The following is a 13923-nucleotide window of genomic DNA, read 5'->3' as shown; positions in this document are numbered from 1 at the left end:
GGTTTACACAGATTGTGGCTTGATTATTGAAGACTTAACAGCTAACATCCACATATAAGTGAATACATGCCATATTTGGCTTTCTGTGTGTGTGTTATCACACCCAGAATGATTTTTTTCTAGCTCCATCAATGTACCTGCAAAATTCTTGATTTTGTTTTTTAATGGCTGAATAATGTGCCATTGTATAAAAGTATCACATTTCTTTATCTTTTCATCCATTGATGGATATATGGGCTGTTTTCAATCTCTGGCCATTATCAATCAAGCAGCAATGGATATAGCTAAGTGGGTGTCTCTACAGTAGGATGAAGCTTCCTTTGTTTTGTTTTGTTTTTTGCCCAGAAGATCTAAATCTTTAGTTAGATCCTTTCCCAGCTTTCTTAGGAACTTCCATGCTGATATTCCATAGTGGTTGTACAAGTTTGCACTCCCACTATCAATGGATGAGAGTTCCCCCTTTTAACATCCTCACCAGCATGAACTATTAGTTACTTCATTGAACTTAGCTATTTTGACTGGTCTAAAATGAAATATCAGAGTAGTTTTGATTTGCAGTTCCCTGATGACTAAGGATGTTGAAGAATTCTCTAGGTGCTTCTCAGTCATGTGAGTTCTCTCTTTTGAGATCTGTTTAGATTTGTATCTCATTTTAAATTAGAGTGTTTGTTTTCTTGATTTCCACTTTTTTAGTTCTTATCCATTTTAGATAAGATATAAAAATAATATATAAAAATATTTTATATTTTATATTATATATTAGATAATATATAAAAATATTTTGCCATTCTGTAGCCTCCCATTTAATCCAAATGATGGCATCCTTTGCCATGCAGAAGCTTTTCAGTTTCATGCAGTCTCATTTATTAATGTTTTGTTCTTAGTGTCTGTATTGTCCCTTTGATCCTCTTCAGTTGTCTTATTGTTCTAGCTGAGTACTACTTGAAGGACTATAGTGAATAGGAATGGAAAGATGGACAACCTATTATTCCTAATTTTATTAATAATGCTTTGAGTTTCTCTCCATTTAAGTTGATATTGGCTATGGGATTATTGTAAACTGTTTTTTTTTTTTTTTTTTTTTTTCTTTTTTTTTTTTTTTTTTTTTCGAGACAGGGTTTCTCTGCGTAGCTTTGCGCCTTTCCTGGAGCTCACTTGGTAGCCCAGGCTGGCCTCGAACTCACAGAGATCCGCCTGGCTCTGCCTCCCGAGTGCTGGGATTAAAGGCGTGCGCCACCACTGCCCGGCTCTGTTTTTTTTTTTTTTTTTTTTTTTTTTTTTTTTTTTTTTTTTTTTATATTGAGTTATGTCCTTTGTATTCCTAGTCTCTCTAGGAATTTTATCATGAAGAGGTGTTGTATTTTGTTAAAGACCTTTTCTACTTCTAATGAAGTGATAATGTCGTATTTGTTTTTCAGTTTGATTATTTGGTGGAGTATGTTAATAAATTTTCTTATGTTGAAATATTCCTGCATCTCTGGGGTGAAGCCTCTTTTTGGTATGTTCTTGGATTAGGTTTGCAAGTACTTTATTAAGGATTTTCTATCTATGTTCATAAGGGAAATTGGTCTGTAATTCTCTTCTTTGTTGATTCTTTATTTGGCATCAGGATGACTGTGATCTCATAAAATGAATTGGGCAATCTGTCTTCTACTATTTTGTGGAATGATTTATGGAGTATTGACATTCATTCATAATTAATGTTTGGTAAAATTTTTGCACTAAAATCTTCTGGTCCTGGGCCTTTTTGGTTAATAGACTTTTGATGACTATTTCTATTTCCCTAGATCATATTTTGAAATCCAATCTCTTAATCTGTTTCTTTTTAGTGGGAAACTGAGACCATTGATGATTAGAAATATCAGTGAGCAGCACTTGTTGGTTTCTGTTATTTTGTTGTGGTGTGTTTGTTTTACTTCCCTCACTTTTGACTTGCTGCCCTGCTTTGTTTATCCCTGTGTTTTATTTGGTGTGGATAACCTCTTAAGATTGATTGTTTCCTTCCAGTGCTGTCTGTATTGCTGGATTTTTTGATAAATATTGCTTAAATTTGGCTTTATTGTGAATTGTCTTTCTCCATCTATTGTGCCTGAATGTTTTACAGGGTATAGTAGTGTGGGCTTGCATCTGTGGTCTCTTAGGGTTTGTAGAGCATCTCTCCAGGCCCTCTGGCATTTAAGTCTCCATTGAGAAGTCAGGTGTTACTCTATTAGATCTGCTTATATGTTATTAGTCATTTTCCTTGGGAACACTTAGTATTCTTTCTTTGTTCTGTACACTTAATGTTTTGATCATGTGCCCTGGGGAACTGCTTTCTGGTACAGTCTATTTCATATATATATATATATATATATATATATATATATATATATATATTTCTTATATTTTGATAGACAACTCTGTTTGGTTGGAGAAATTTTCTTTCATTATTTTGTTGAAAATATTTTCTATGCCTTTGACCTGAGTTTTTCTCCTTCCTCTATTCCTATTATTCATAGTATTAGACCTCTTATGGTGTCCCAGATTTTCTGGATGTTTTGTGACTGGATTTCTTTTTTTAGTTTCAACATTTTCTTTCACCAAGTTATCCATTTCTTCTATTTTGTCTCCAATGGCTGAGATTTCATCTTCTTTCTCTTCTAGCTTGTTGGTGTGGCTTGTCTCTGATGCTCTTGTTGGATTTTCTAAGTTTTTCATTTCCAGAATTTAATAAGTTTGTGTCTTCTCTATTGATTCTATTTTCACTTTCATGTCTGAGCTGTTTTCATAAATTCATTCCACTGTTTGTTTTTCTTTCACAGTCTTCGTTGAGGGGTTATTTAAATTCTTTTTAAGAACCTTGAACATATCCCTATGGCCATTTTTAAATCCTTTTCTTGTGCTTCAGTTTTACTTCATCTCTCAGGGTCTGCCATGGAGGGTTGCTGTGGTCGTGTGAAGATATATTTTCCTGTCAGTATTGATTGTTTTTACAATAGTGTCTATGCGTCTGGGTTTGGGATGATTGCAAATTTAGATACTTTTATCTGGTATTGTCTTTATGGGATGGGTTTCCTTCCTTCGTTTCTGTTGCATTTTCTATTTCTTGGTAAATTATGGTGGTTGAGTGTTGCCAAGCTACATCAAAGAGTTCACTAAAGATCATCTAATCAGGGAAAAAGAAGATGTCTCAGAGTCTGTTGGAGCATCTGGTCAGTGCCCTGTGTTTTGTCCTGTACATAAACAAGAACAGTTGAAACTGTTCTGTGAAACATGTGATAGACTGACATGTAGAGACTGTCAGCTATTGGAGCACAAAGAAGATAGGTATCAGTTTTTGGGAGAATCTTTTCAAAAACCGGAAAGGTGCAATTGAAAATCTGTTGGCTAAGCTTCTTGAAAAGAAGAATTACGTTCATTTTGCAGCTACACAAGTGCAAAATAGGATTAAAGAAGTGAATGAAACTTACAAACGAGTAGAACAGGGAATTAATGTAGCTATTTTCACCCTTATCAATGAAATTAATAAGAAAGGAAAATCTCTCTTACAGCAGCTAGAGAATGTTACAAAAGAAAGACAAATGAAGCAGCTACTGCAGCGGCAGAATGATTTCACAGGCCTTTCCTGGCAGGTGAAGCATGTCATGAAGTTTACAAACTGGGCCATTGCAAGTGGCAGCAGCACAGCGCTGCTGTATAGCAAGCGGCTGATTACTTTTCAGTTACATCATATTTTGAAAGCATGTTGTGATTCTGTTCCTGCTGCCAATGGAGCAATCCATTTCCATTGTGATCCCACCTTCTGGGCTAAAAATGTAGTGAATTTAGGTAATCTAGTAATAGAGAGTAAGCCAGCTACTAGTTATAGTCCTAATTTTGTAGTTGAGCAAGTTCCTCCAGGTACAAACCACATTAGTAAAACCTCTGGACAGATTAACTTAGCACAGCTTTGACTCCAGCACATGCATCAACAAGTGTATGCACAAAAACATCAACAGTTACAACGGATGAGAATGCAGCAACCTCCAGCTATTGTAACAACAACAATGCAGCAGCAGCAAGAAAAGGGGAAATAAGGTGATATTGTGTTTTCCAAAATATTGTGCACCCTAATAAACTTATCTGGGGTCAAAGAACAGAACAGCCACTAGACACAGAGGCTAGAAAATGGTGACATATCTTTAATCCTAACTTTCCAGAGGCAGAAATCCCTTTGGATCTCTGTGAGTTCAAGGCCACATTGGAAACAGCCAGGCATGGAGACACACACCTTTAATCCCAAGAAGTGAGCCTTTAATCCCAGGAAAAGATGGCAGATAGCAGAAAGGTATACAAGGCATGAAGACCAGGAACTAAAAGCATTTGGCTGGTTAAACTTTCAGGCTTTGGAGCAGCACAGCTGAGATTCATTCCGGATGAGGACTGAGAGGCTTCCAGTCTGAGGAATCAGAAACAGCTGAGGAATTGGCGAGGTGAGGAAGCTGTGGCTTGTTCTGCTTCTCTGATCTTCCAGCATTCAACCCAATACCTGGCTCCAGGTTTGTTTTTATTAATAAGAACTTTTAAGATTCCTGTTACACACTACCGTTCTTCAAAAACGGGCAAAAAGCACATAGCAATAAAATGACTCCTGATGGTATTCTGTTATATTCATCGATGAGTGCCTTATTTAGCTATCATCAGAGTGGCTTCCTGCTGCAGCAGATGGTAACAAATACAGAGACCCACAGCCAGATGTGATGCAGAAAGTGAGAGATCTTGAAATACTCAGATGTAAATGGGATGTCTCCATCAAACCTTCCCACTCAGGGGTCAGGGAAACTTGAAGAAGAAGATGCAGAAAGAGTGTAAGGTGTACCAAGAAAACAGTGACCTCTCAGTCAACATGACTGATGCACATATGAACTCACAGAGACTGGGGCAGCATGTACAGGGCCTACAGGGTTCTCTACCAGTTAGGATATTAAAGTTGAAAAAAAAAGAGGTGAACCCAGAAGCAATCTCCAATTGGTAATCACTTGGAAATTACTACTTAATTTTCTCCAAGGGAGTCTCAATGAGGAAACAAACTCCTCTTAATAGCAGGTTGCATGCCCAGTAGTACAAGGCCACCAAAAGAGAACTGAAGGCATCTTAGAAGTTTCCTTGTCTCACAATGACCTGTCAGGGCATGTTCTTTCAATTTCAATTTATTTTTTATTTTTGTTTGTTTTTCTTTTCTCTTTTTATCTGATAGGTCCTTTGTGTATATACTTTGTCTTCTGAATTAATGTTTAAATGAGGTTCCTGAGTATGGTAACAAGTGGGTCTCTGCATCATACGTTTCTTGTGGTTTCTTTTTCCCTTGGAGTCTTCTCCTTGTGTTGGATTTATTTTCTTCTTATGTGCTAAATTTTATCTTATTTATAATTTCATTTTATTATCCATTGTAATGCTGTTTGTTTTCTAATGAGAAACATAATAGAGGAAGGGTCACTATGGATGGAAGGGGAGTTTGGGAAGAACTTGGAGGAATAAAGGCAGGGAAACCATAATCAGAATATAGTAGGTCAGAAAAAAATCTATTTTCAATAAAAGAAAAAGGAAACACACTCATGAAATGAATAAATAAATACTTGAAAAAGAAGGACATGAAGCTGGTTTGAGGATATGATGGAGGATCCAAGAAGTTGTGGAGGAATGAGGGATGCATATGATCAAGATACATTGTATACATATATGAAATTTATAATGAAAATGAAAAATAGAGTACTTATTCCCTCCGGGTCACTTATGTGTATGTAAATAATTTTTTCACTCCAAAAGTTTAGACATTATAAAATATAATTTCCTAGTATAGTCTTATGAACCTTTGGTTATATGGACTCTGAAATTAGTTTTTATCTTTGACTTCTGAATTTTTATCTGAACTTTCTCCTCTTTGAGATAAATTACATGATTTTGTTCATTATAATTTCTTGTCAAGCAAGCAACTTTAAGTGTTTGAATAAATATTTCATGTACTCTAAATGATATAGGGACAAATAACCATTGTTTGCAATACAGAAGCAATTTTTTTTTACAAGCTTGGTTGCAAGCATACTTCTTTCCTATAATTGAACTTTTTGAGATTTCAGCACCTTTGGAAAGATATTTTATAAGTATTGTAAGGAAAAACTGAAAAGAAGACCTGAAATTGTCAGGGATGGTATCATGTCCACAGCAAACACAGCAGGCTAAAGGAGCATGAATAGCCAAACCAATAGGGGAAAAAACTAAAATTCTATAAGTGAGGTCTAGGACAAATGGAATTCTACAAATGAAACATTTGAAAATTGTAGGACTAAAAGTGGATTTTAAATTAAAACTATTAAGAGAAACAGTAAGCAATTTTAAAAAGAGATAAATTGTACTTATTTTACTTGTTTTATAATTGACTGTAGGTTGAGAAACTCAAGTGTGTGGAGGAACTAAACAGGATTAATAGAAAATGTGGGGATGGAGAACTGATGGCTCAGTAATTAAGAGTGCTGGCTACTCTTCCAGAGGTCTTGAGTTCAATTCCCTGCACCATTATGGTGGCTCACAAGCATCTATAACTATAGTCCTGTAATATCTGATGCCCTATTCTTGTGTGTAGACATAACACTACATATTTAAAAAAAAAAGAAAAAAATACAAGCGAATTTCATCAATAGTTAAATATAAGGCAAATACTTCTAACTACTCACATTCAATTAGGAAGACAAAGATAGTTTTGACTACATAAAATGAATAGTTTCTTTTATTAAGAAAATTTTTTCATTCATTTTGCACACCAATCAAAGATCCCTCTCTTAACTCCTCTTGCCCCCCCAAAAAAAACTTCCCGTCCCAACCCACCCCACACTCCCACCCACAATAAGGCAAGGCTTCCCATGAGGAGGAACATTCAGTAGAGGCAAGTCCAGGCCCTTCCCCCTACCTCAAGGCTGTAACAGGTGTCCCATCATAGGTAGTGGGTTCCACAAAGCCAGCTCATGCACCAGATGGATTCTGATCCTACCGCCAGGGGGCCTCCCAAGCAGATCAAGCTACACAGCTGTCTCACCACACAAAGGGCCTAGTCCAGTCCCATGTAGGCTCCACAGCCATTGATCCAACTTTCATGATTTCCCGCTGGTTTGGTCGACCCTGCATGTTTCCTCATCATGTTCCTGATACACTTGCTCATAGAATCACTCTTCTCTCTCTTTAACTGGACTTCTGGAGCTCTGTCTAGTGACTGGCTGTGGCTCTCTGCATCTGCTTGCATTAGTCATCTGAGAAAAGTTCTGTGATGAAAGTCTCACCAACATGACTGACTAAACATGAGCTGAGCAAGGACAACAATAATAGATATGCTATTGTGGACTGGGGAATGCCCAAGAAGCTTCAACCCTAGATAAAGAACTATGGGCAACCAAATATGCCAAAAAAAGGAGGAATAGTCTTCCCCAGGAAAGCACACACAATTATTTATACACTTCAAGGTCAGCCTTGAAAACATGCATATAAGTAACATTATACAGACTGAGCAGGTTGTACTTATAAACATATTGTATATACCCATAATAATATGCATGTAACAACAATCAATTAAAAAAGAGGCCATGGATTTTAAAAGATCAAGAACAGATTTATAAAAGGATTTACACAGAGGAAAAGGAAGGGGGCAATTATGTAACTCTATTATAATATCAAAAATTAAACTTTAAAAGATAAAATGATTCTCAATTATCACTGCAATACATACATTTTTTTTAAATGACAAAAGCCCATTCTGCTTATTGTGATGTTAAGAAATATGAATATTGCATTGTTCTTGGGAACTGAACAAATTCATGCAGAAAACAAATTTGAGGTAGTGAACAAATAAATGTCGTGTTTATTTTGAATGAGCAATCCCAGCTTAAGGAACTTATTCTAAAGGTCTAAATTTATAAAATTCAACATTATGAAAATTACAGTTATAAAAACAAGTTCCAATAATTTTATTCATTGCCATAATTGTTAAGTTAAGGGAAAGCCATTGTAATTGTCTTATAGAAGTGATTAAATGAACTATAATACATATTCACAAAGAAGGACAGTGGTTGATATATTGTACACCTCAATAAACTTATCTGGGGGTCAGAGAACAGAACAGCCATAATATTAAACAGAGGTTAGGCAGTGGTAGCACACGCCTTTAATCCTAGCATTCCAGAGGCAGAGATCCATCTGGATCTCTGTGAGTTCAAAGCCACACTGGAAACAACCAGGCATGATGTCCCACTCCTTTAATCCCAGGAAGTGATGGCAGAAAGCAGAGGACCAGGAACTAGAGCTGGTTAAGCTGTTAGGCGTTTGAGCAGCAGTTCAGCTGAGATCCCTTCAGACACAAGAGGCTTCCAGTCTGAGGAAACAGGATCAGCTGAGGAATTGGCAAGGTGAGGTGTGTTGTGGCTTGTTCTGCTTCTCTGATCTTCCAGCATTCACCCCAATACCTGGCTCTAGGTTTGTTTTTTATTAATAAGACCTTTTAAGATTCGTGCAACAAAGGACTACATGGTAAAGCTGTAACTAAATTTGAAATGACTCCTAAAACTGTTGTGTGTTTGACAGGATACAGTGTTATGCAAATAAACCAAGAGGACACCATATGTTTATAGGGTAACACATTTCTCTTAAGATCAATGTGTCTAAAACAGGCTTATCTTTTTCCATTTTATATTTTCATCTTTTGTATCATATTGAAATAAACTCAGAATTATGTAACAGTGATTTTAAAACATGGGTTCATGATAAACATTCAAGTATTGTTGCAATCTATTAGCAATACTCTGGAAGCAATATTAAGTGTAGTAAAAGAAGTGTGGGAAGTATATACACATGCATACACATACATAGGTCTGTTTTTATAAAAAGTACTTCTGTATCATACAGTTTGGCAGTCCCTCAGGAAATCATGCTCTTAGATCTCAATTACCCTGAGGACTCTTCATTCTTGTGAGATTTTCCTGTAGGACACTAGAAAATAAATTAATCATAGTCTCGTAAGACAGTAAATTTTTATATAGTACTGTATGTCACATTCAGTTAGGCTTATAACATCTCACAGGTGAACTGCATTGAACTGTAGAACAGAGAGCAATGTGTTTTATTTCCATATCAAAACTGGTTAAATTGATTAAAAATAGTAAATTTAAAAGAACATTTGTTCAGTCGTGTATTTTGAGGTAGAATGAGGTGCTAGGGAAGGAGAGGGACGGATCATCAATGCTCTCAGCACACAAGGGTGATGGGTTGGGTCATGTGCAGAAAGCTTGCTCAAATCTGCACATGCAACTTACTAACAAAGCTGCAGAACAGTCAAAGGGTTAGTGCTTTTACCATTCACATTTGACTTGTAGATAGTGGTGAAATATTAGTAATCAATACAATCATTATCTAAAATGAAAGTCTTTGATTTTTTAAATATTCTGTGACATTTCATCTAATGAACATAATTGCATTCCTTAGCTTGTGTTATTTTATTCTGTAGGTTATTTCTTCACCATAAGAACACATGGTAATGTGATTGTTGAGACAGGACAAATTCACAGTTTGGTGGGATGGAATTCCATTACATGATTGTGCATTTGATTCAGTGTTGTCATTAATATGACCTGTGTAAACAGGAACATTTTATTCTCTATCCAACAGTTTTATGACTTAAAAAATATGACAAATGAGGGGAAATCCATGTATTATTTCTAAAGAAAACATGTTGGAACTATGACTGTTTTGCTCAGGTCTACCTATCTAGAATATTGACTAAAGACCCCTGCCACTGTCCATTGGAAAGTATCTCATTTTCCAATTTGATTTAGTTCTTTGTATTTTTATGTGTTCAGCATTTAAAAATTAATTTATGCATTAAAGGTTGAAAGATTAGAAATATTTTTGTTAATATCTTCAAGATTGATTTGACTATTTTATTGTAATAGCAAAAGCAACCAAGAAAGAAGTTTTCCTTGAATGTTTTACTAAATCTCCGGGGTTTTTTTTGCACAAATTTAATGAACATTTAACAACTATGTTTGAAAGTAACTACACTGCAGTAAGGTTTTATATAAAGACAGAAGGGAAAGAGTTCCTAAAACAAGAATCAGCCCTGAAAACTAGATCTTATTAGAAGAAACAGTTGTAACTTAGGTTTTAGTAAGAAGATTTAAAAGTTCATTCAAAAACTTTTATGTAACTGAATTTTCAAAGCTATGACTTCTGAAAATAGTCACTCTTACTTTGATCTTCTGGTATAAACACAAACTTGAATATGTTTTTATATTTAAATTCTTTGTCACATCTGCAGAATAATTAAAATACTGATTTTTACATACATAATTATTATTGATTGATAATTGATAGTTGACCTGATATTTCAATATTATTATTTTGATAAGGACATCCATATATCTAGAATTCATCTCATTAGCAGTCCCTCCAACAACTGTGAGCATGAAATTTCTGATGTAATCTCTGTTTTCTTGAGATTCTCTTTCTCTGACTAAAAAATAAATTTACATTTATAACTTAAGAAATTTGCAAAGAGGTAGGCATTCGTAATAGAATCATTTAAAATATATAATGTTTCCTCATTTTAGTATTATCTACACATTTACAAATGTAGTTTTGATCTCTTAATATTTTCTATTATTATTTCTTATTTATTGCTCAGCTTCCTTGTATTTTTATCTTTCTTTACATTTCATTGATCATAACACAAAGGCAATTTTATATTTCTCTGCTTCCACTATATTTATTTTGGCTCTTTGTTAAATTGTATAGGTTTTTAAGTTTTATTAATAAGGAGATCAACTATCTCTAGTGCCTGTATCATCATTAAAATAATTACTAATGAATTGTACTGTGAAGTAAGTGGCACCTCAGGGACATGCCGTCAAAGAAAAGTGTTAGAAATATTCACAAAGATACAATATTTTTAGGATATAATATTAAAATCATTCTCTGTGTGTTTCTATTAACTATCTGGAACACTATATCATAAACCACAAAAGAAATTATGAGTTGGAACAAGAGCACTGTAGCCCAATAATTGCTTAGAATTGCTCAGCATGTGCAAGGCCCTGGATTTAGAACCACAAGACAAAAAGCAATTAACTAGTATATTGAGCATTCTGATTATTGACTTAGTCTAGGTGTGGTTAGTATTTGTACTTTTAAATATCAAATTTAGATTGCTCCTACTGAGTGATTTGCCTCTATTTCATAATTTTAAAAGTTCAAGTTTTATGGGTTTTTTAATTAGCCAAAAAAAATTAAAGAACTTGAACTATTCTTCTGGGATAAAAAATCTTTTTAGAATGCTTAAAATAAAGCTATATCCATCCAAAGATAAAAATCATGTGTTGTCCAAACACATGCAACTATAAGACAGAAGGTGGTTGCAATACTTATCTGAAACATCACTTTTCTAGCTCTAACACACACTAATTATCACTCTTATTTTTCAGATAGACTTCTTTTTCCCATTCAAACTTGATGTAAGCCAGAAGACTGTAATGGGAAGCCATTCAGGAGAGACAATGCTTATTGTGGGTTTAGCTGATGACACAGCCTTGAGACTTGTGCTAGACACTGCTTCAGCCTAATCACCATCACGCTTAGCATAGAAGGTGCTTGTTTTACATTAATATATGAAGTATCTCTTCTATAATAATGCCTTCTTAGGAATTTCTGTTTCTAACACATATATTTCTAAAATGGTAGTTACTGTGGCCAATGCAAATTAAATAATTTCTGTAGAATATTAAATCAATTAACAGTGAGTTGGCGATTAATGTGAGATATTAACAAAGTTAAATTTTTAATATGGATTTAGAATAAAAATTTGAACAGAGAGCAACAGGTGAATACAATTGAAGCATACAAGCATTTTAAATGACCCGTAAAAGGGCAAGTAGGCTATACATGACTCCTCACAAAAATCTTAGAGCTCTGACAATCATAGAAATGTGGTAGAGCACATGTTCAAAGAGTGACATAAATATTGATATCTGAAAATATATGTGCATCTATTAACTATATGGATACATAATTTTAATGGATGAAAAGGAAGAAGTATTTTTCCTGCATGTGATATTAGTTTTGTATTTTCTGTAGATTTGCTAAGAAACAAGAGAAATGAAGAACCAATCTGTGGAGATAGTGTTCATTTTGCTTGGACTGACAGATGACCCTCAGCTACAAATTCTGATTTTCCTGTTTCTGTTTTTCAATTACATCTTGAGTCTGATGGGGAACGTAGTGATCATCCTTCTCACCCTGCTGGATCCCCACCTCAAGACTCCAATGTATTTCTTCCTCCGGAATTTTTCCTTCTTAGAAATTGCATTCACCACAGTTTGCATCCCCAGGTTCCTGACGAGCATTCTCTCAGGAGAGAAAACAATTTTGTACAATGCTTGTGCAGCTCAATTATTCTTCTTTTTTCTGCTAGGGACCACAGAGTTCTACCTCCTGGCTGCCATGTCCTATGATCGCTATGTTGCCATCTGCAGACCACTGCACTACCCCATCATCATGAACAGTAAAGTGTGTCACCTGCTGGTCATCAGCTCCTGGGTGACAGGGTTCTTAGTCATCTTCCCCCCTTTGCTCTTGGGACTCAAGCTGGATTTCTGTGCTTCCAAAACTGTCGATCACTTCGTATGTGACAGTGCTGTCCTTCAGCTGTCTTGCACAGACACACGTTTAATAGAATTGATGAATTTTGCCTTGGCTGTGATGACACTGGTTATCACCTTGATCTTAGTGATCCTCTCCTACACACTCATCATCAAAACCATCCTCAAGTTCCCTTCAGCTCAACAACGGAGAAAGGCCTTTTCCACCTGCTCCTCACACATGGTTGTTGTCTCCATTACTTATGGGAGTTGTATCTTCATGTACATGAAAACATCAGCCAAAGAAAGGGTGACTCTAAATAAAGGTGTAGCTGTCCTCAACACTTCTGTGGCCCCTTTGCTAAACCCTTTCATTTACACCCTCAGGAACCAGCAGGTGAAAGAAGCTTTCAAACAGGTTTTTCTTAGATTTTGTTCTTTTAAAAACCCTGAGACAAGATTTAGACATAAATAATACCTTGTTGAAACATGAACTACTCTCAAATGCATTAGTTGTGATCTAAGCCAATTCACTGTTGAGTGTTTTAATCACTTGTTTGTTAATCCTGTCTGAGTGCTTCTGTGTTTTTCTTTTAGCACAGCTTCCTAACTGAGAGGGATGAAAGTGCTTTCTCAAAATCAGAATATTAAATTATATGTTTATAGGGGAATTCTCATGAACTTTCATCAACAATGTTTATTCAACTGAAACTTGCTAGATATTACAAGTAAAGCTTTTTTGCATGGATTACTCTCACTCTAAGAGACACATATAGAATGATGGCTACAATGTAACATTTGGAATTATCACTGCAGATAGAAAATTTGGTAATTTGAGCCGGGTCATGGTGGCACATGCCTTTAATCTCAGCGCTTGGCAGGCAGAGCCGCGCAGATCTCTGTGAGTTCTAGGCCAGCCTGGGCTAGAGAGTGAGTTCCAGGAAAGGCATAAAGCTACACGTACAAACCCTGTGTGGAAATAAAAAAACCAACAACAACAAAAAAGAAAATTTAGTAATTGAAAGATAAACTAAAGGAGAAAACATCACTTCCAGCAAACCCTAAAAGAATAAGGAAAATATAGAGCCTATGATCAATGTCATAATATATCTCAAAGATTTAGAAATCTGTTGTAAAAATTTTCCTGAAAATGTACGTTGAGAGTATGTTATTCTGTTAGCTTAATTTGACGATATTTTGCTTAAAATAATTAAACTCCGAGTTTTTTACTAATTATTTTATTGGTTTGTGACTTGTAGATGTTGAGGGTGATGGTAACCCAAAAAAGTCATTTTAT

The 13923-nt window shown here is 35.3% G+C and overlaps 1 protein-coding gene across 1 annotated transcript; it reads left to right on the top strand.

Annotated features, from left to right (window-relative positions):
- Nucleotides 1-12144: 12144 nt before the first annotated feature.
- Nucleotides 12145-13101, top strand: LOC143269344 (olfactory receptor 6C6-like). Its single transcript, XM_076554415.1, has one exon. It carries the CDS (start codon nt 12145-12147, stop codon nt 13099-13101), a length of 957 nt encoding a protein of 318 aa, XP_076410530.1.
- The last annotated feature ends 822 nt before the right edge of the window (nt 13102-13923 follow it).

The sequence above is a fragment of the Peromyscus maniculatus genome, chromosome 18 (genome assembly GCF_049852395.1).
Source record: "Peromyscus maniculatus bairdii isolate BWxNUB_F1_BW_parent chromosome 18, HU_Pman_BW_mat_3.1, whole genome shotgun sequence".
Lineage (NCBI taxonomy): Eukaryota > Metazoa > Chordata > Mammalia > Rodentia > Cricetidae > Peromyscus > Peromyscus maniculatus.
This window is presented reverse-complemented; position numbering and strand designations above follow the sequence as displayed.